Raw genomic sequence first — 23,240 nt, 5'->3', positions numbered from 1 at the left:
AAGTTTTTGTATTACTCAAGTTAGGAAAGGAGTTGACCTGAGACATGGCTGTAGACCACTACTACAGCTAGGATGAAAGGTGACAACTACTGAACCAAGAGATTTTCCTGTACATCGTTTCATGTAGGATAGAACCAGTCAACTTGCATATTCAACTACAGTACTGTCTAAGTTGCTCTCCTCCTCTCACCTGATCTCCATCAGGCTGAGAGCCCGCTCCTCCCAGTGCTCAGACATTGTAAGCAGCTCCTGCAGGCGCGCCATGGCTCTCTCCACCAAAGCATGCGAGGCCAGACCCACCCCCTGGTCTATCAGCCTCCGCATGGTGTCCAGACAGAGGCTGTGGGGCTGGCTGCTGGCCCCCTGAACCACCTCCAGCCAGCGCGCCTGCTCCAGCCTCTCCCTGAGCAGGCTTAGCTGTGGCAGCTCCACATCCAGGCTCAGGCTCACGTCCAGCAGGCTCTGCAGCTCCGCTGGGCTGGGGGCCTCGTCACAGAGGAGCCGCTCGCTGCACTGCTGGAAGTCATCCACGCGGGTAAGCAGGTCCTGGGGGAAATACAAGCAAGTAAAAGGGTCAATCAATGATCGCTGTTGTTTTTGTTCAGTGTTATCCTGGTCCTGAAAGATCACTGTGGCTGTACGTAGGCTTTTGCCACAGACTCCCAGTCTAGTGCATCATCAACTAATCAAAAATGTGCTGAGCGGAGTCAGGTGTGATAGCGAAGAGAGGAACACAGGAATTGTCACTGTGATGGTGGTGGATATATTCTGACCCTATAGTTGTACCTTGAGTAAGGGGGCCTGGCGGATGCTGCAGGGCAGCTTGTGCAGCTGCCTGACAAACAACCTGAGCTCCTCCACCGTCAACAGGTTCTGGCTCTGGGACTTCCCTCCACCTGAACGATACCTGACAACAACACACTAAAGGTCAGAGTCACAGCTAACCTACAGAGCACAAAAGCTGAAATTATTTCCCCTAGGGCACATTATTCCTTTGCGCATTAGTTAGAACTATTTGGCTAACCATGTGGCTAGCAATACAAAAATTAGAAGTGGTAAAGGATTTCAACTTCAGAAAGCATCCAGCAGGTATATCTCACTGGTCATCCCCAAAGCCAACACCATCTTTGGCCGCCTTTCCTTCCAGTTCTCTCCTGCCAATGACTGGAACGAATTGCAAAAATCACTGAAGTTGGAGACTTATAACTCCCTCACTAACTTTTAGCATCAGCTGTCAGAACAGCTTACCAATCACTGCAGCTTTCATTAATTTTTTTTTGCTCTTTTACACACCAGTATTTCTACTTGCACATCATCATCTGCACATCTATCACTCCAGTGTTAATATTTGCTAAATTGTAATTACTTCGCTACTATGGCCTATTTATTGCCTTACCTCCTTACTCCATTTGCACACACTGTATATACACTGCTCAAAAAAATAAAGGGAACACTTAAACAACACAATGTAACTCCAAGTCAATCACACTTCTGTGAAATCAAACTGTCCACTTAGGAAGCAACACTGATTGACAATACATTTCACATGCTGTTGTGCAAATGGAGACAAAAGGTGGAAGTTATAGGCAATTAGCAAGACACCCCCCAAAACAGGAGTGATTCTGCAGGTGGTGACCACAGACCACTTCTCAGTTCCTATGCTTCCTGGCTGATGTTTTGGTCACTTTTGAATGCTGGCGGTGCTCTCACTCTAGTGGTAGCATGAGACGGAGTCTACAACCCACACAAGTGGCTCAGGTAGTGCAGTTCATCCAGGATGGCACATCAATGCGAACTGTGGCAAAAAGGTTTGCTGTGTCTGTCAGCGTAGTGTCCAGAGCATGCAGGCGCTACCAGGAGACAGGCCAGTACATCAGGAGACGTGGAGGAGGCCGTAGGAGGGCAACAACCCAGCAGCAGGACCGGTACCTCCGCCTTAGTGCAAGGAGGTGCACTGCCAGAGCCCTGCAAAATGACCTCCAGCAGGCCACAAATGTGCATGTGTCAGCATATGGTCTCACAAGGGGTCTGAGGATCTCATCTCGGTACCTAATGGCAGTCAGGCTACCTCTGGCGAGCACATGGAGGGCTGTGTGGCCCCACAAAGAAATGCCACCCCACACCATGACTGACCCATCGCCAAACCGGTCATGCTGGAGGATGTTGCAGGCAGCAGAACGTTCTCCACGGCGTCTCCAGACTCTGTCACGTCTGTCACATGTGCTCAGTGTGAACCTGCTTTCATCTGTGAAGAGCACAGGGCGCCAGTGGCGAATTTGCCAATCTTGGTGTTCTATGGCAAATGCCAAACGTCCTGCACGGTGTTGGGCTGTAAGCACAACCCCCACCTGTGGACGTCGGGCCCTCATACCACCCTCATGGAGTCTGTTTCTGACCGTTTGAGCAGACACATGCACATTTGTGGCCTGCTGGAGGTCATTTTGCAGGGCTCTGGCAGTGCTCCACCTGCTCCTCCTTGCACAAAGGTGGAGGTAGCGGTCCTGCTGCTGGGTTGTTGCCCTCCTACGGCCTCCTCCACGTCTCCTGATGTACTGGCCTGTCTCCTGGTAGCGCCTCCATGCTCTGGACACTACGCTGACAGACACAGCATACCTTCTTGCCACAGCTCGCATTGATGTGCCATCCTGGATGAGCTGCACTACCTGAGCCACTTGTGTGGGTTGTAGACTCCGTCTCATGCTACCACTAGAGTGAAAGCACCGCCAGCATTCAAAAGTGACCAAAACATCAGCCAGGAAGCATAGGAACTGAGAAGTGGTGTGTGGTCACCACCTGCAGAACCATTCCTTTTTTGGGGGTCTTACTAATTGCCTATAATTTCCACCTTTTGTCTATTCCATTTGCACAACAGCATGTGAAATTTATTGTCAATCCGTGTTGCTTCCTAAGTGGACAGTTTGATTTCACAGAAGTGTGATTGACTTGGAGTTACAGTGTGTTGTTTAAGTGTTCCCTTTATTTTTTTGAGCAGTGTAGATTGTTCTATTGTGTTATTGACTGTACTTTTGTTTATTCCATGTGTAAAACTGTGTTGTTACTTGTGTCGCACTGCTTTGCTTTATCTTGGCCAGGTCGCAGTTGTAAACGAGAACTTGTTCTCAACTGGCCTACCTGGTTAAATAAAAAAAATAATAATACAAAAATAGAAATTGTGTGTGTGTAGCCCACCTGGTCTGCCTTTTCCCATTGAGCAGTTGCTGGGCAACCACGGCACACTTCTCAGCATCGAGGGTAACAGCGCAGAGCTGCCGTAGGAGGTCACTCTGAGGGAACTGCTTCACCTCTGCATCCTCCACCAGTGACCGCAGCACCTCCAAGCCTGAATACATAAACAGTGCTTTAGACACAGTCATCGATGCATCCAAAGAATCATGGTCCAATGATCAAGTGAACTGTATTATTAGCAAAGGGTAGAGAATAATCTAATCTATTCTGGTATTATGTGTTTCATTAGACAAAGGCAACATATCTGGGTGATGAGAAGTAAAAAAAAACATTCCGTAACACATCTGAGAACATCCTGTCCACTTGGGGTTATGCAAATAAGCAACAATTTTGTGTTTTGTTATGACCAATTTCAATTCCATAGACGCCTGAACCCAAAGAGGTATCCTACATAGGGTTAGTACTTACTGCTTTTCTTGTCTTGTTTGGCCTCCAGTATGTTAGTGACAAGGGAGACCCAGCCTGTGTAGGACTCGGCACGCAGAGTGACTGCTTCCATCATGGGGTAGAGCTCAGCCATGGTAAACCTGAAGCTGTAGACACACAACAAGGTAAACACAGGTCTATAATGTTTTTGAAGACTGGAATCTTGGCTGAGTAACAGCTGTCACAACTGTTTATTTTCTGGTCAGGTGACACGTGTTTGTTTTTCATCAGAAGGTTCTAGAAGGCCTTTAGACATTGCAATGCTGCTCACTCTGAATGACCCTTACTTTAAGTTGATAGATGTTCTTAAAAGGGGCATTTCACTTAAACTGTAAAACAAGTGTTATAATTTGTGCATTGGATCTGTAAAACTAATGGCAATATTAACATGAGCTTCTGTTGATTGCCCGTTTCTGTACAATGTGGGATGTACGTAATGAGGGATGAATGTAAACATTTTAATGTGGGCATTTAGCACCAACTTAGCTGTTTATAGACCTACTTGAGTGTGAGGTTGTTGGGGGGGCAGAAGCAGAGGTCTTGGGCGTGGTGCAGACACACCAGCTGGCCGGGGTTACAGGGACAGGTGAGGGCAGAAAGGTAGCAGGTGGTCCTACACCTGGAACACTGGCGCTCCTCGTCTGGCAGCAGGTCGTACTCCACCTGCTGGGACTGCTGCACGCCCTGGGGACACATACAGATGAGTAGTGTCATAAACACCCACCCACAGATTAGTAATGTCACAGATCACACAGACACCCACACCAGTAGTGTCATACTAGGAGGAGAAACATGGATGACTCAGGGACAGACACTATTGGAGCAAAGTTTACTGTGGCCATTTGCTTCTCTAATGATGTTGTCCAACTACAACTTAGATGCTTTGAATGGCATGTCTTTGAGCAGGGGCACAGTATTGGTCAATTTCAAACCAGAAGGAAAAAAAACATATTGATATCCAAAAATCAAATGAAAGTGTGCCAGCATGAGAGGCCTCTCACCATCTTGCGGACTTTGTCCCTCAGCTTGTTCTCCTCCTGGAGCATGACAGTCATGTCCCTCTGCACGGCCGAGGCCAGGGCCACGTCCATGGTGTCTGCCTTGGACGCCATCTTGCAGACCATCTCGTCGTGGGAGAAGACACAGTATCTGTCCAGCTGTCGGTAGTGGTCCACACACATGCGGCCCATGGGCATCTGAAATGACAGAGCAGGAGGCTTTGGGTTGAAACTGTACTATTCATTTAACACTATCGAGCTGAGCTGTATACAGTGCTGGTTACATCAGTAATACCCTAACTTGATTCAAAGAGCTACAAGGTATACAGCCTCTTGTTCAAGCCTAGCATTAACACACCCGACTGACCAAATATATTGTTCATCAGACCATGATAAACCTGTACATCATGTAGCTCTCCAGGACCAGGTGTAATGACCACTGCTCAATAGAAACAGCTTCCAGTTATTCAATTATTAGCTTATGTATGCTATTGATGAGGGACTTCAAGTCATCATACCCAGTCCACGGTGCAGAAGTTGACAGCCTCCGCAAAGTTGAAGCCCTGGTTAAATCCGCTGTGGTAGGCTCTAGGGAAAGTGATGACAAACTCGCCAGCGCACTGATTGGTGCGATAGATCTAGAGAAGAGTGGGTATGAAGTCATGGTAAAACTATAACTATACTCACGGCGTGCGTGTGTGTGTGTGCGCGTTTGGTACTTACAGGGACACCGTGGTTCATTAGTGTGTTGGGGTTCATGATGGTGACCAGCTGGTGCAGGAGGTCAGGCTGAGACTCGAACAGCTCGGGGGCCAGTTTCTTCATCACCCCCTCCAGCTTCTCCGCAGCATACCCCGGAGCGCCGTACCACGTCTTGGGCTCTCCCCTGAGGACATATGCCAGTTTGTCATAAACACTGACTGTTGTCACTCCTTGATCCAGAAAATATAAACTATTGGCCTATATCGAATCTCCCATTCCCCTCAAACTTTAGAAAAAGCTGTTGCGCAGCAACTCACTGCCTTCCTGAAGACAATGTATACGAAATGCTTCAGTCTGGTTTTAGACCCCATCATAGCACTGAGACAGCACTTGTGAAGGTGGTAAATGACCTTTTAATGGCGTCAGACCGAGGCTCTGCATCTGTCCTCGTGCTCCTAGACCTTAGTGCTGCTTTTGATACCATCGATCACCACAATCTTTTGGAGAGATTGGAAACCCAAATTAGTCTACACTGACAAGTTCTGGCCTGGTTTAGATCTTATCTGTTGGAAAGATATCAGTTTGTCTCTGTAGATGATTTGTCCTCTGACAAATCAACTGTAAATTTCGGTGTTCCTCAAGGTTCCGTTTTAGGACCACTTGTTTTCAATATACATTTTACCTCTTGGTGATGCGATTCGGAAACATAATGTTCACTTTCACTGCTATGCAGATGACACACAGCTGTACATTTAGATGAAACCCCAAAATTGCCTTCGCTGGAAGCCTGTGTTTCAGACATAAGGAAGTGGACGGCTGCAAATGTTCTACTTTTAAACTCCGACAAAACAGAGATGCTTGTTCTAGGTCCCAAGAAACAAAGAGATCTTCTGTTGAATCTGACAATTAATCTTGATGGTTGTAAAGTCGTCTCAAATAAAACTGAAGGACCTCGGTATTACTCTGGACCTTGATCTCTCTTTTGACAAACATATCAAGACCGTTTCAAGGACAGCTTTTTTCCATCTACGTAACATTGCAAAAATGAGAAACTTTCTGTCCAAAATTGATGCATAAAAATGTATCCATGCTTCGTCACTTCTAGGTTAGACTACTGCAATGCTTTACTTTCCGGATAAAGTACTAAATAAACTTCAGTTAGTGCTAAACACAGCTGCTAGAATCTTGACTAGAACAAAAACATTTGATCATATTACTCCAGTGCTAGCCTTTCTACACTAGCTTCCTGTTAAGGCAAGGGGCAATTTCAAGGTTTTTCTGCTAACCTACAATGCATTACATGGGCTTGCTCCTACCTGTCTTTCCGATTTGGTCCTGCCGTACAAAGCTACACGTACGCTACGGTCACAAGACGCAGGCCTCCTAATTGTCCCTAGAATTTCTAAGTAAACAGCTGGAGGCAGGGCTTTCTCCTATAGAGCTCCATTTTTTATGGAATGGTCTGCCTACCCATGTGAGACACACAGACTCGGTCTCAACTTTTAAGTCTTTATTGAAGACTCATCTCTTCAGTAGGTCCTATGATTGAGTGTAGTCTGGCCCAGGAGTGTGAAGGTGAACGGAAAGGCACTGGAGCAACGAACCACTCTTGCTGTCTCTGCCTGGCCGGTTCCCCTATCTCCACTGGGATTCTCTGCCTCTAATCCTATTACAGGGGCTGAGTCACTGGCTTACTGGTGCTCTTCTATGCCGTCCCTAGGAGGGGTGCGTCACTTGAGTGGGTTGAGTCACTGACGTGATCTTCCTGTCTGGGTTGGCGCCCCCCCTTGGGTTGTGCCGTGGCGGAGATCTTTGTGGGCTATACTTGGCCTTGTCTCAGGATGGTAAGTTGGTGGTTGAAGATATCCCTCTAGTGGTGTGGGGGCTGTGCTTTGGCAAAGTGGGTGAGGTTATATCCTGCCTGTTTGGCCCTGACCGGGGGTATTGTCGGATGGGGCCACAGTGTCTCCTGACCCCTCCTGTCTCAGCCTCCAGTATTTATGCTGCAGTAGTTTGTGTCAGGGGGCTAGGGTCAGTCTGTTATATCTAGAGTATTTCTCCTGTCTTATCCTTTGTCCTGTGTGAATTTAAGTATGCTCTCTCTTTCTCTCGGAGGACCATGCCTCAGGACTACCTGGCCTGATGACTCCTTGCTGTCCCCAGTCCACCTGGCCGTGCTGCTGCTTCAGTTTCAACTGTTCTGCCTGCGGATATGGAACCCTGACCTGTTCACCGGACGGGCTACCTGTCCCGGACCTGCTGTTTTCAACTCTCTAGAGACAGCAGGAGCGGTAGAGATACTCTAAATGATCGGCTATGAAAAGCCAACTGACATTTACTCCTGAGGTTCTGACTTGTTGCACCCTCGACAACTACTGTGATTATTATTATTATTATTATTATTATTATTATTATTTCACCATGCTGGTCATTTATGAACATTTGAACATCTTGACCATGTTCTGTTATAATCTCCACCCGGCACAGCCAGAAGAGGACTGGCCACCCCTCAGCCTGGTTCCTCTCTAGGTTTCTTCTAAGGTTTTGGCCTTTCTAGGGAGTTTTTCCTAGCCACCGTGCTTCTACACCTGCATTGCTTGCTGTTTGGGGTTTTAGGCTGGGTTTCTGTACAGCACTTTGAGATATCAACTGATGTAAGAAGGGCTTTATAAATAAATTTGATCACTTTGAAGACTGAAGTGTATTCTTGTGTTTAACACCATGTCAACCAATAAACTAACTCCAATACTAAGCAAGCAATTAGGTTTGCCAAGATTCCTCAAAATGACAGAAGCAGAGGCCATTTGCTTCGACCTATACAGTGCATTATACCGCGGGCCAGAAGATTTTTCTGGTCCAGTTACAAGTTGAGGTAAAACTACAGTCCCATACTAGTGGCCTGTGGGGCAGCCTTTTATGTACCAGTGCAGGTAGTTGATGGAGTAGCTCCAGTGGTCCTCAATGTGCCAGCAGAAGGAGGAGAAGCACATGCCCACATACAGCCAGGGTAACTTCATCCCACAGATGTCGGCCGTAACATGAGTCAGCACCGAGGAGTCTATCACGGGCATGTTGTTCAGGTTCCAGCCACTGCTCAGGTAATCCTATGGGTCAGAGACAAGTACAAGTTAAGGCTCGACTCAACTGCGGGTGATATTGGCTAGGGCTTAATCTCCTGTAGAACTCCAATATCACCTTAAATATAAGTCTCTAAGAGCATAGATGTATGGGGTTTGTGAGCTATAGAACTACTTGCGAGAGTTTTTTTCCACGACAGTTCTCTTGGTCTGAAATTGTGTACTGTTGCCATGATGTTGTGGTACAGTCAACTTCAGAATCATCCCAATACCTAGCATATGTTAACTTGTAAGAGGAGAGCCTTTGTGTACCTCATCCTCAGGGGAGACTTGGAATCGTCCACCCCTGATGGGGAAGCCGCTCCCAAACTCCTTGGAGGCAATGTCTGCTCCGTACTCCACAGTGACGTCCTCCTCAATGGTGCTGACCAGTCGCCAGAACTCCTTCTCCACCAGCTCGGTGGGAACCATCTGACAAACAGAGAGGCAGAAAAACCATTACCTCAACTCATTTCAACCAAAGTCTGAGTTAGGATGAGTTACGTATAATACAGCTTATATCAGGTGGGGGTTAAGTAGGCACAATGACACTGGGGAAAATGCTTTGAAACCGAGGTTCCATCTTAAAACTTGTCTAATAGGAATATTTTCCTGTTTTGTCCCTGCTGAACATAACACTGATGAGGACAGTACATCTGCTGTCAAACTTACATGAACCGGCATGTTGAAATAGTCTGACTTGAAGGAGTCAGCCATGTCCCCAAAAGTGCGTAGGGAGTAGTCCCTGCCAGCCTGCTCGAAGCCAAAGGCTACCTGGGGTTTGCCACACTCCTGTAGGGAAGACAAGGATGAGATAAGCACTAATGTAGCAAATATCAACATGAAGTTATACTTGCCGAACACCAACAGGAGTAGGATTCTACTGAGAAGCTCTGGTATATAAGGTTCAGCATGCTTTTGTTTAGCTTTAATAAGGGTCTACTGCTGCTTCTGTATTCAGCTTCCCCAGTGGACGGGGTGTGTGGAGGTAACAGAGTGACAGTGTAGTACAGTAATTGGGGCTGGGGGAGAGCGGGAGCATGTCTGTCACCTGAGCCAGGCACTTGGGGCATCTCCAGTCTCCTTTGGGGACATCATGGAGGGGCGGGATCAGACAGAAGGTGTGGTAGCTGTCATCACAGCCATCACACAGCAGCAGGCGGTCCTCTTCGCTCCCGCTGCCACACACCAGACACATGTACTGATCCACCTGAGACAGACACAGAGACAGACAAGACAATGAGGCTTCTTATCCACTAATCATCAAAAATGGCACCCAGGTGGGTGGATGGGATGAGTTAACCATTAAAATGTATAGAACTCAATCATTTGTACTTTTGTGAGAGACCTGAATAAATGCTATCCATTATGATTATTATCATAGTCATAATGAAGAGACAATTAGCCTTGATTAGCTCAGCATATGAAGCGTATTTTACTCACTGCGGGGTCGTTTCTTTTACTAAACACGCTTTCTTTGTCACTTGTTATTGAATCCTCGTGCTCAGTGGGTTCCAGTTTCACCTCAGCAGGTTTCACTAGCACTGAAAGGCATCACATGGTTAATGGAGGCCAGGGCATACAGTATGTATTCATATCAACACAACCCTGTTCTTATATAGATTTAAAATCTAATAATTATCTAAACTTAAATTAAACCAGAGAAACATTTTCATTTGTTAATGAAAAATATTACATTATTTCACATTGCATTAGACTTTGCCAAAGGACAGTGTTTACCAAGCTGTGGCTCTGGTTTGGCCACATTGGAACCCATCCTCCTCCTCAGGTTGGGCCGGTTCTCACAGTCCTCCGCTGTCTCCGTCGTCATACAGCCTCCCTGTCAGAGAGAGGGGAGAAAAGGGAGGGGTTCATGCCATGTGGACTACGACAGGAAATTAAGGAAAAGCAACATATTTTTCTAGAGGTCACCACTGCAAACACACACACAGGCTCTTTTGGTCGATATCCAGAAACACACGCAAAGCTGCGAACCACCGCTTGTCTGCATTGGTAAATTGTGCCACTGGACTTGTCACACAATGACTCGGATAAAGCTGTCTTATTAGGTTCCCGGGAACTATCGTGGGTTAGAATTGTGACTTATGGGGAACCAGAGCCACTGACGGAGGTAGAACGTTTACTTATGGGGACCCTGGAAGAGGTTCACCTCAGCTCTCATGCGCTTGGCTCTGCGAGCAATGCTGCAAGTCTCCAGGGGCTGGACAGACTGGCGCTGGGGCAGGTCATGGGGGATGTAGTCCATATCCTTGGTGTCATTGGTCAGGGTAGGCTTCTGTAGGGGAGACATGGGGGAAGTGAGTGGGCATGTAGAACTTTAACACATTTTCACAGATATCAAACATTTTGTTTGAAAATAATGAGGCAAATGACAATCATTCTGTTGAATGACAAAAGAAAGTGCTTTGCTTGCTCCTTGTCACTCCTACTATGCTGTGACAAATTCCATTTGCCAAGAACAAACTAGGCATCTATAAAGAGAGACAGGGCCATGTGGTTATTTAGGTGCCTAGTTGTCTAACAGTTCCTTTGGGCATTTGATTTCTAATCTTTCATTGTTGCCTTTGAACAAAATAATTGTAATTGAGTTGTTGAATACCATGGCTTGATAATAAATTCAACCTTCAACTGTTGATACTTGTTTTTGTCTTGCAAGATCAACACATGGTCTCTGGTCTTTCTGTTGACACCACTCACATGACAAAGAGGAAGACAGGCAGCAACACTGAGGTGAGGTGGGGGTTGGGAACACTGACGCTCTGCTGTCTCTGGTGTATCAGGAGGACAGTGCGAGGGCAGCAGCCAGGCCAGAGACAGCTAGGCCTCTACACAGGGAGGGCGGGGCGAGAGGGAGGAGGGTGAAAGGGGAGGAGAGGGAGGGGATCAGGGGAGGTCAACGCCAGCAGGCTGAGAGAGGCATGCAGCACTGCGGAGAGAGGATGAGCTGCTGCTAACCACAAAGCCCAACCAGGGCCCCAAGGTACAATCAGAGAAGCTGCAAGAGACAACTGAGGCCTTCAATAAAATAAACACGGAAATATACACAAAAATAACCCAATGGGGAGGAGAGCTCGCAAAAAAAAAAAATGGTCGGTTTGTTGCCCGTTTGTTGTCAGGATTCAAGTCATGCTTTTAAAAAGTACCAGGCTTCATCTGGCATATAACTCAATTTGTGTGCAAAACCCAGGCTCATTCAACTCCTCGTTATACCAAGGAACAAAGCAGATCTACTGCAGTTAAGACCTACTGAATAGATAATTTGGCAAAATATCAAACTTACAGAGTAGAGTGGAAAAGAGGCCACGTGAGTGCCAGTTCACTTCTGACGTGTCTTCTCTGCAGTAGTAGGACAGTTAATAATGAGATTGGCTGGTATTAGCTTAATTTAGGGTGATGCTCTACATACAGACAGCAGAGTGACGAGTCACTTTTAATGCAGGAAATAATAACTACCAAATATTTGTACAGTTGACCCATTTATAAAGTTGACCCTGCTTCCATCTTGGAGAAGTTATTTAATGGAAAATAAATTCTCATATATATATATACATATACATATACATATACACATACATACATATATATATATATATATAGCTCAAAAAAATAAAGGGAACACTTAAACAACACAATGTAACTCCAAGTCAATCACACTTCTGTGAAATCAAACTGTCCACTTAGGAAGCAACACTGATTGACAATAAATTTCACATGCTGTTGTGCAAATGGAATAGACAAAAGGTGGAAATTATAGGCAATTAGCAAGACACCCCCAATGAAGGAGTGATTCTGCAGGTGGTGACCACAGACCACTTCTCAGTTCCTATGCTGCCTGGCTGATGTTTTGGTCACTTTTGAATGCTGGCGGTGCTTTCACTCTAGTGGTAGCATGAGACGGAGTCTACAACCCACACAAGTGGCTCAGGTAGTGCAGCTCATCCAGGATGGCACATCAATGCGAGCTGTGGCAAGAAGGTTTGCTGTCTACCAGGAGACAGGCCGGTACATCAGGAGACGTGGAGGAGGCCGTAGGAGGGCAACAACCCAGCAGCAGGACCGCTACCTCCGCCTTTGTGCAAGGAGGAGCACTGCCAGAGCCCTGCAAAATGACCTCCAGCAGGCCACAAATGTGCATGTACACCAAACGAGATCACGACACGCAGGTTGAAATATCAAAACAAACTCTAAACCAATTATATTAATTTGGGGACAGGTCGAAAAGCATCATATATTTACGGCAATTTAGCTAGCTGCCTTGCAGTTGCTGGCTAATTTGTCATGGAATATAAACATTGATTTATTTGACCTGAAATGTACAAGGTCCTCTACTCCAACAACTAATCCACACATAAAACAGTCAACCGAATCGTTTCTGGACATCTCTCCTCCTTCCAGGCTTCGTTTTCTTCTTTGGACTTTATATGGTGATTGGCAACTAACTTTCATAATAAGGTGCATTACCACAACCGACCTCAGTTCATCTTTCAATCACACATGTGGATATATGTTCCTAAAAACCAATGAGAAGATGGGAGAGGCAGGACCTGCAGCGTGAGCTGCGTCACAAAATTATTTTTGTGCCTAGCAACACAGACGCTCGTTGCCACGTGCGAGCAGTGTGGGTGCTATGATTGAATAACATGTGTACATTTATTTTATAACGCACGCGACGCGACCGGTCTGTTCAGCATGTTAGTCCTCAACTCGAAATAAGAGCACATTAGTAAACAGCCCAGAGCAGAGCGCCATCTGCTGAGCGAGAGCGACCCATCTGACTCACCAGAAGGTTGGCTCCAGTCTGGAACAGGTTGTAGGGGTAGAGGATCCTCTCATAGTGAGAGCGCAGATGAGAGCCTATGGCCTTGCCTGGAGCAAAGCCCATCTTTAGGGCTATCTTAGACCAGCGTCTCTCTCTGCAAACCACGTCAAAACCCCCATCATCTTTCACCAACTGGGAAAGAAAGGATGCCAATCAATGACCTTTAATGTGAGAGTGTATAAAATGTGTAAACATAGCACAATAAGAAGCATATAGAGCTCCCATGAGTATATAAGTGTACAACACATAAACGCTCCCTGGATCATATCCAAGAAAAGCTGGCCAGTTTCCTGCATCCAGGGTGTGCCAGAAGTTGTAGCTACATACCTTGTTGAGTTGGTACAGGTCCAGATTCTTTCTTTCCACATGAGGGATTTTCAGGGTGCACCCTTGTAGCTCCCAGAACTTTGCGATTTGATCCAGGAAGTTGAGCTTGACTCTGGTTTGAGCCTACTCAACAGCAACACATGGTACATTTTACACATCACCAACATAAAAAAAAGCCATTGTTTCTACAATAACTCATCCCATGCTGTGCTACATAAGTGCACATTTATTTATTTTTTAATATACCCACGGTATGATTTTAAATACCATTGATACGAATGTTAGTTTACTAGATTTCGATATTTGTACTTTTTAAATAAATACCTGTAGTCAAGTTGTGGACTCGGTTAATATATAAAGCAGATGGTGCTGTTCATTTCACATGTGACTTTACATTATTACATTTACTGGTAGCTCCCCCAAAACAGCTGATTGAGCCAGCTTAGATTTTTTTATTTAACCTTAATTTATACAGGTTTCTTTCATTCTTGGACATCTCTTGTCCAAGAGAGACCTGGTCCAATAGCAGCAGGGGGAACAACGTTTCAGACAAAACAACTTCAGACTAACACAGCATTAAAACAAAACTATAAACACATACAGTACAAAAATCACATATTACGTTAAAAAACACGAAAGTCTTGACTAAAAAACAGCTGTCCTAAAGACATTTACACTCATTGATAAATACATCAAGTGTTAACTCCACCAACGAAACTACATCAAATATAAATTCCAGGACCACAGAGCTGAGTAACTAAACCTAATTCTACCATGACCTGTTCTAATTTTTGGTACTGTTAGAAGCAAATGAGAATGGGACCGTAATTGATATTTATTTACCGACCTGATTAAAAAAGAGAAAATGGCATTTTACCCAATATGGCCTTATAAAATCAGTGTATAAGGCGTGAGGTGTGTCACTCCTGCAGTGCAACTTAAGTGAGGTGATGAAGATACACTTGCATGAAATTCACTACTAATGTCCACAAGCTTCTTGAATTTTGGTAAAAAGCAGAGACAATCCCCTCCTGGATTAAGATCCCTGCTGACTAATATTTGTTTTGTGTATGCTTAAACTGAGTAAGTAGCCTTTTGAGATACTTAACTTTATGAGCTGGGTTGTCTGTCCTTGCAATTTATGTTTGCATGCGCACGTTAGAATTCAGTATGGGAATTCCTTAGTAGGTTAACATTTTTGGGGGCGGGGTTTACCAACAAACAACACAATAGCGGCCCTTATGTGCAGCACCGGTAATAGCATGCAGCACCGGTATAGCACAGGCACAGTATGAAGTTATGGAAATATGGATACCGCCCAACCTTACAGGATATAGACATTTAAACTAGCTCATTGTATCAAAAGGAGGGGTTAAAGAAGGTCTAGGTACCAGTGACCTTTGACTTGAGGTCATCAACTTTCTCTACAAGGCACATTTCAGAGGCCAGGGACACCCTGTTGATGAGTGTTATAAGCCTGTTGAAGCCACTGTTCCTGACAAATGTATCAATGTAGCCTTCTGAGTCAACATATCTAATTCTTTAGGCTTAATCTGACTAATGTGTTTATTTGTCCATTTTCTTTTATTTCTTTAGCACTTAAGAGTAGGATAATAATGTGGATTGAGACGATGTACAAGAAAGGCCAAAACCACCAAAATAACTTTGTGGAACATCATTGTAAAAAAAGTAATCCACATATTCAAAATAAAAACTTGCTAACATACATATACCGTTTCTCATAATAAAGGTAACTAGATATACTATTATTAAAAAGCGGTACTGTATGGATAAACCAGTTAAGTAGTAAAATGAACATACCTCCAATTCATTAAGTCTCTGGATCCGGGGAGTGAAGTGCAGTCTGTCCACGTCACACGCAAACGGTGGCTGCCATTCCTGCAGGAGTAAACATCATCTTGTCAAACTGACTGAGGAGTCGCTCACATTGTTCATAGATCATCCTCCATTTTGAAGAATCAATATCAGTTGAGCCACAGTCTATGCTGTATTTGAATACATGTTTAAGTCAGTCATCTATACTGCACCGTTTAGGAACATTGTGACATGGCAGGCCATGTCCCATACAGAAAGTAATGTAGGCTGTTCATCTTTAGTATAAATCCATATGTGAGATCTCCTCTGTTACACTCTTCCTAATAAACACTTGGCTAAATGCCAATCAAACCTGAGTAAAATATACAGTACCAGTCAAAAGTCTTACAACACCTACTGATTCAAGGATTTTTCTTTGTTTTTTAAAAACTATTTTATACATTGGGAAAAAATTGTGAAGACATCAAAACTATGAAATAACACAGAATCATGTAGTAAACAAAGAAAAATGGTTAAATAAATCATTTTATCCATTTGAGAATCTTCAAATAGCCACCCTTTGCCTTGACAGCTTTGCACACTCCCGGCATTCTCTCAACCAGCTTCATGAGGTAGTCACCTGGAATGCATTTCAATTAACAGGTGTGCCTTCTTAAAAGTTACTTTGTGGAATTTCTTTCCTTCTTAATGCTTTTGAGCCAATCAGTTGTGTTGTGACAAGGTAGGGGTGGTATACAGAAGATTGACCAAATATGGCTAATATCAAGACCAACAGCTAAAATAAGCTAAGCGAAATGACACTCCATCATTACATGTAGGTCAGTCAATGCGGGAAATTAAGAACTTTGAAAGTTTCTTCAAGTACAGTCGTGGCCAAAATTTGAATGACACAAATTTTAATTTTCACAAAGTCTGCTGCCTCAGTTTGTATGATGGCAGTTTGCATATACTCCAGAATGTTATGAAGAGTGATCAGATGAATTGCAATTAAATGCAAAGTCCCTCTTTGCCATGCAAATTAACTGAATCCCCCAAAAACATTTCCGCCCTGCCACAAAAGGACCAGCTGACATCATGTCAGTGATTCTCTCATTAACACAGGTGTGAGTGTTGACGAGGACAAGGCTAGAGATCACTCTGTTATGCTGATTGATTTCGAATAACAGACTGGAAGCTTCAAAAGGCGGGTGGTGCTTGGAATCATTGTTCTTCCTCTGTCAATCATGGTTACATGCAAGGAAACACGTGCCGTCGTCATTGCTTTGCACAAAAAGGGCTTCACAGGCAAGGATATTGCTGCCAGTAAGATTGCACCTAAATCAACCATTTATTGGATCATAAAGAACTTCAAGGAGAGTGGTTCAATTGTTGTGAAGAAGGCTTAAGGGCGCCCAAGAAAGTCCAGCAAGCTCCAGGACCGTCTCCTAAAGTTGATTCAGCTGTGGGATCGGGGCACCACCAGTACAGAGCTTGCTCAAGAATGGCAGCAGGCAGGTGTGAGTGCATCTGCACGCACAGTGAGGCAAAGACTTTGAGGATGGCCTGGTGTCAAGGCAGCAAAGAAGCCACTTCTCTCCAGGAAAAACATCAGGGACAGACTGATATTCTGCAAAAGGTACAGGGATTGGACTGCTGAGGACTGGGATAAAGTAATTTTCTCTGATGAATCCCCTTTCCAATTGTTTGGGGCATCCGGGAAAAAGCTTGTCCAGAGAAGACATGGTGAGCGCTACCATCAGTCCTGTGTCATGCCAACAGTAAAGCATCCTGAGACCATTCATGTGTGGGGTTGCTTCTCAGCCAAGGGAGTGGGCTCACTCACAATTTTGCCTAAGAACACAGCCATGAATAAAGAATGGTACCAACACATCCTCCGAGAGCAACTTCTCCCAACCATCCAGGAACCGTTTGGTGACGAACAATGCCTTTTCCAGCATGATGGAGCACCTTGCCATAAGGCAAAAGTGATAACTAAGTGGCTCGTGGAACAAAACATTGATATATTGGCTCCATGGCCAGGAAACTCACCAGACCTTAATCCCATTGAGATCGTGTGGTCAATCCTCAAGAAGTGGGTGGACAAACAAAACCCCACAAATTCTGACAATCTCCAAGCATTGATTATGCAAGAATGGGCTGCCGTCAGTCAGGATGTGGCCCAGAAGTTAATTGGCAGCATGCCAGGGTGTATTGCAGAGGTCTTGAAAAAGAAGGGTCAACACTGCAAATATTGACTCTTTGCATCAACTTCATGTAATTGTCAATAAAAGCCTTTGACACTCATGAAATGCTTGTAATTATACTTCAGTATTCCATAGTAACATCTGACAAATTTCTAAAGACAATATTTGTGTCATTCAACTTTTGGCCACGACTGTACAGTCGCAAAAACCATCAAGTGCTATGATGAAACTGGCTCACACGAGTTACTCCCCAGGAAAGGAAAACCCAGAGTTACCTCTGCTACAGAGGATAAGTTCATTAGTTACCAGCCCCAGAAATTTCAGCCTAAATAAATGCTTCACAGTGCTCAAGTAACAGACACATCAACTGTTCAGAGGAGACTGCATGAATCAGGCCTTCAAGGTCGAATTGCTGCAAAGAAACCACTACTAAAGGACACCAATAATAATAAGAAACTTGCTTGGGCCAAAAAGCGAGCAATAGCAATAGACCGGTGGAAATTTGTCCTTTCGCCTGGAGTCCAAATTGGAGATTTTTGGTTCCGTCTCTGTGAGACGCAGTGTGGGTGAGCGGATGATCGGCACGTGTATTTCCCACCGTAAAACATGGAGGTGGTGTTATCGTGTGGGGGTACTTTGCTGGTGACACTGTCGGATATATTTCGAAGTCAAGGAACACTTAACCAGCATGGATACCACAGCATTCTGCAGCGATACACCATCCCATCTGGTTTGCGCTTAGTGGGACTACCATTTGCTTTTCAACAAGACAATGACCGAACACACCTCCAGGCTGTGTAAGGGCTATTTTACCAAGAGGAGTGATGGAGTGCTGCATCAGATGACCTTGCCTCCACAATTGTCCGACCTCAACCAAATTTAAATGATTTGGCATGAGTTGGGCCACAGAGTGAAGGAAAAGCAGCCAACAAGTGCTCTGCATATGTGGGAACTCCTTCAACACTGTTGGAAAAGCATTCCAGATGAAGCTGGTTGAGAGAATGCCAAGAGTGTGCAAATCTATCAAGGCAAAGGGTGGCTATTGGAAGAAACTCATATTTTGATTTGTTTAACACTTTTTTGGTTACGACATGATTCCATGTGTGTTATTTCATAGTTTTGATGTCTTCACTCTTAATCTACAATGTAGAAAGAGAGAGAGACTGTTTGACTGGAATCAACAGGAGAAACTGTGGTGCAGATAGAACATTAAGGTCACTACAGCCTCCTTATCTTTGAAGACTACACGGTCTCTGTGACCTTGCATGGCATCTCAGAGTGCCAGCATGCCTGTTTGAATGTGCATAATAACTCAGGAACACAGAAAAGTACAATTTTAAATAGGCTACACAAGCACTAGCCTCTCTCACAGCAATTCTGCAAATTCATCCCAAGTGACAAATAGGACAAAATCATTTTTGATCAAAAGTGGAAGAGTCCATCCGAAAACCCAACTACCTAAAGAAGAAGACCTAACTGACACCTCAACTGAGAAGTGATCCAGCTGGGAATGTGGACAAGTCCGTCAAAGTGCAGTTATCAAAGAATTCTCCATAGATTACCCTTTGAATCTGCACTCTTCGTCTGCAGTGCACGGCCCAGATGGGGGCATGGTTTATGAAACAACAGCTCTGGCTCTATTTCCACCAGCCCCTTTGTGGAGTAGTGGAGCTAGGACAACAGACCGGCCCATTACATAACCACACCCATTCTGCACAAACAAACTTCCATCCTCTGAACGGCTAGCCATATTCAGCCATCATTAGACTACCTACAGTAGGTACAGCTCCAGAGTGACATGGAGTGCATTATTTGATGTTAATCTAGTGTTGTATGAACACAACATTTCAGATTACACAATTTCTGTGCAAGATAGCCAATCGAGAGAAAGATAAAATTGTGTTTATTGAGAAAGCGGTTCACTTTATTTGTGCCCAGCGCAGGGCAGCTAGACCAGATAAGAAACAAAGCCATTGTCACAACTCTACAGAAAGGTAGGAAAAACTGTTTAAATGGAGGGGAACAAAATGTATCAAATAATACAAAACAAATGGTGGCACGACTACACACTGTACTGCTATAAAAAATAAAATATATGCTTAAAAACAGGTTGCCTTGGTAGTTTCTCAAACAGTTCACATTAAGGTTATTTTGGGTGTACATTGTTGCAAGGTATTTGAGTAATTAGGAAATTAGCATATTTCCTTATTACACCAGTGGAATAAAGGATAGTCCCTATTCCTGTTGTGTAATTAAATTCTCAACTCACTCAATGAGTCCTAATCAACTAGTGCAGTATAATGCAGTTACTATGGTGTGCAACAACATCAGGTTAATACCAAGTGCAATTACAGTTTTATAACATAGTTATTCTTATACCTAAGTGTTACCCAAATTACTATGTTAATCAACTGCTATCAACTCTTGTAGAAATACATTTTTATTGCAAACCAAAATACCAGTAATACATGTATGCCCCAGAAAAAGTTAAAGCTGCAATAGATGGGTTGGCTGATAACGTCACGAAAACGATGTGCACGCTTGGGGTGAAAGTCAGCCTGCTGTTGTGATTCTGGATGGCCAGATTGCCAACAATAATGACAAACTGCCATGTCAGGAATTGTAAATGTCTCAATTCAGCTTGTTGTTTTGAAGCCTTTTGACTGATTTCATGTCAAAGCTAATATGGCAAAAATGTGCTAACTAGCTAACCAACAACTGTAACGATGTATTTGACAACAAGTGGTCATTGTGCAAATGCATTTTTGTTGACAACATGTACGCTACATTTTGTCTCCAATCTAAGCCAACCTCTTAATTTATGCCCCATGGTTGCGCATGCGTCGTTTGTTGCTTAACAACCAACCCCTGTATATGTAACTTTTTGGGCGACGACCAAATTCAAATAGAATAGTGAGTTATAGATTTGTCTCTCATTGAAAGCAAGTCTAAGAAGCAGTAGATCTGTTCTATGTGCAGTATTTCTATGCTTCCTGGTCTTAAGTTGAGTTAGAGTTTTTAACTTTCGGTTTTGTACAAGCTTAAAAACATCTGAAAATACAATATTTATGGTTATGGAAAATATATTTCACATCGGTTTAGATGGTACAATGATTCCTTACACTATGCTTGTTTTGTTTCAAACTGAAATTAGGCAACCTATTAGAATTTTAGCACCCAGGAAATGGCAGAGCGATTTCTGCATAATGCATCTTCAAAAAAGGTCCAATGCAAACTTTCAAATAATTTCTGGATAACAATTAGGTAGCTTACCATGATTGTTTTCAATTAAAATGGTCAAAAAGAAACACAAATAGCTATGAAAATAACAATAATGTCCTTAAGTGTAAGAGCTGTTTGAGAACACCGCCTGACATTTCAGCCTGTTTTGGTGGGATGGAGTTTTGACCTGCCTGGTGACATCACCAGTTATTAGTTGATAGAGCAATAAAGAGTTGCAAACCTCTCTGCCAATAACAGCTAAGACAGTCCAAGCAATATTCTTGATTGAAATACAGCTCTTTACTAAGAAGCTGTTCATTTTTGACCATTTTAATTGAAAACAACCACACTGATTTACTTGTTACCCAGAAATGATTTGATACTGAAACAAAAATGGCTGTATTGGATTTATCTAATTTACCACCAGGCAGGTCAAAACTTCATCCCATCCCACAAAATTGGCTGTAATTTTAGGCTGTATTTTCAGACAGCTCTTACAGAAATGGACATTATCATTTTCACAATATTATTCCAACCTCAAGTGTGGAATTGTATATATAAAAATAAAATAAAAACAGGAAAATTAACTTTGACTGCATTGAGTCTTTAATATCTAGGCTACTTTGTACATTGGTCATCAAAACAAATGCCTCAGAGGCCAGCCCTTCAAGAAATGCATTTGGTTACCATTGGAAAAGCAGTACATATTTTCACATATGAATTATAACAAATTATCACTACCCAATTTTTTTTATTATATAAATGTTAATACACTCCAAAGAAAATCCATTTGGTACACAATCCAGTCCACACCCAACCACAAAGACAACATGGAGGACATGCTAGAAGAGTCTTCTCAGCAGGCCTACAACATACAGGCCTCTAAAATCAGCCCGACTCAATTATGATCAAATAATCTAGGTTGTGGAGGCAAGAGGCAACAACATTTCAGTCAGCACAATAAGCTGTCCCTAATAACCTTGAGATTTAAGGGTGCTCGGTGCTCACCATTACCGAATGTGGTCAAATAAGCAATGGGCTGAAAGCTTGAAATGTCACAAGTAGTGCAGACCAATACAGAACCAGGAACCTTCCTCCCCCATGTTCAAGAAACAAGTAAACACATGTATGAAAATTGCAGCACTGTAGTCGACAATGCAGTTTCCTAACCAACTAATCGGTTTTCCTTTCCAACGAATCACACTCCATAAAGAGATCGTCACTGTGCACGTAGCTGTCACACGGAAATCCAGCATCAAAACATTGGTATGTCAATACAAGTGAATATAAAATGCAATATGGTATGATATATTACACATTTTACAATTTCACATTCGAAATTGAATTGATAACAAGCTGTAAGGCATTAAAGTGACTTGGTGAAATGTCTTATTTCCGTATCATTTTACAATGAACAACTCCCGGGAAGAGAAAAGGTAACCAACCTTGTCACCCATCAATTTGACCAAAAGCCTCTAAAGATGCATTGTACTTGGGTTGAACGTTCTATGGAACATAAGCGATACTTTGTAACTTTGTCGCGAGTCTGTCTGCACAGATATCATTGGGCGTGTGCGTGTCCTTGCACACCTACAGAGGCACACACAACCTACGCTCGCATAGAAGCTGGCAATTCAATTCAACTCAAGCCGCCATGTTGAAAATATGTCTAAAAAGATAACTATACGATCACAAATGTCATCAACAACAGTTAGAAAATGTTTTCAGCCGGAGTTTGAAATCATACCCTAATTAAAGACACTCACCTTCGGCGGTCGGACCTTGCAGATGCCAGTTTTCTCTGCAATAGGTCGTATTTTGTTGATATACGCAAATGGGTCGGCAAATTCCTCCCAAGTGGGCTCAAAAACAGGACACTCCGGTGGAGCAATGAACTCGTTTGGCCGAGATTGGGTCATCGTTGCATCTTCGTTCTAAATAGTGGAGAGTTACGATTCAAAGTATTTTAATTAAAGTTCAATGAAAGCTGTCCCCTTTGAAGAACTGCTCCCTTTAACTCCGTCAATTAAGAACATCACTACACACTCATTGAAGTCGCACTCGCATTATCTGGTCGGGGGACAGCACCTAGGCTGCTTCCGCTTCAGAAAGTAGATACCCCTACACACACACGACAATGGCATAATAGCTACAAAACATAACATATTTATTCAAACAAATAACTACACATGGAAGGTAAATTCATGGCATGCCATTTTTTCTGGGTTTGGGGCTTGTCTAAAAAAATACCTCAATGCACTAGCAACAAAAAACTAAATTGATTACTGTAAATTACAAACAAACGGTCAGTAAACAAAACAAAAACCCACGTAATCAAAATATG

At 43.6% G+C, this 23,240-nt stretch overlaps 1 protein-coding gene across 1 annotated transcript in view; it reads right to left on the bottom strand.

Annotated features, from left to right (window-relative positions):
* Positions 1-22,962, bottom strand: part of LOC129815375 (lysine-specific demethylase 5B-like) — a 28,207-nt gene extending 5,245 nt beyond the window's left edge. The window contains exons 1-19 of the mRNA XM_055869146.1: positions 22,663-22,962; positions 15,477-15,554; positions 13,656-13,778; positions 13,290-13,460; positions 10,659-10,784; positions 10,229-10,328; positions 9,932-10,032; positions 9,540-9,698; positions 9,161-9,280; positions 8,762-8,920; positions 8,295-8,476; positions 5,394-5,556; positions 5,189-5,308; positions 4,674-4,868; positions 4,175-4,356; positions 3,655-3,779; positions 3,190-3,340; positions 787-907; positions 191-546 (exon numbers count right to left, since the gene is read on the bottom strand). Coding sequence (XP_055725121.1) covers positions 191-546; positions 787-907; positions 3,190-3,340; positions 3,655-3,779; positions 4,175-4,356; positions 4,674-4,868; positions 5,189-5,308; positions 5,394-5,556; positions 8,295-8,476; positions 8,762-8,920; positions 9,161-9,280; positions 9,540-9,698; positions 9,932-10,032; positions 10,229-10,328; positions 10,659-10,784; positions 13,290-13,460; positions 13,656-13,778; positions 15,477-15,554; positions 22,663-22,815 — 2,885 coding nt within the window. The 5' untranslated portion in view covers positions 22,816-22,962. The remainder of the gene's footprint in view (positions 1-190; positions 547-786; positions 908-3,189; positions 3,341-3,654; positions 3,780-4,174; positions 4,357-4,673; positions 4,869-5,188; positions 5,309-5,393; positions 5,557-8,294; positions 8,477-8,761; positions 8,921-9,160; positions 9,281-9,539; positions 9,699-9,931; positions 10,033-10,228; positions 10,329-10,658; positions 10,785-13,289; positions 13,461-13,655; positions 13,779-15,476; positions 15,555-22,662) is intronic.
* Between the last annotated feature and the right edge of the window lie 278 nt (positions 22,963-23,240).

Source organism: Salvelinus fontinalis, chromosome 18 (assembly GCF_029448725.1).
Source record: "Salvelinus fontinalis isolate EN_2023a chromosome 18, ASM2944872v1, whole genome shotgun sequence".
NCBI classification, from domain to species: domain Eukaryota; kingdom Metazoa; phylum Chordata; class Actinopteri; order Salmoniformes; family Salmonidae; genus Salvelinus; species Salvelinus fontinalis.
Note: the sequence above shows the minus strand (reverse complement) of the source record. Positions and strands in the feature narration are given on the sequence as shown.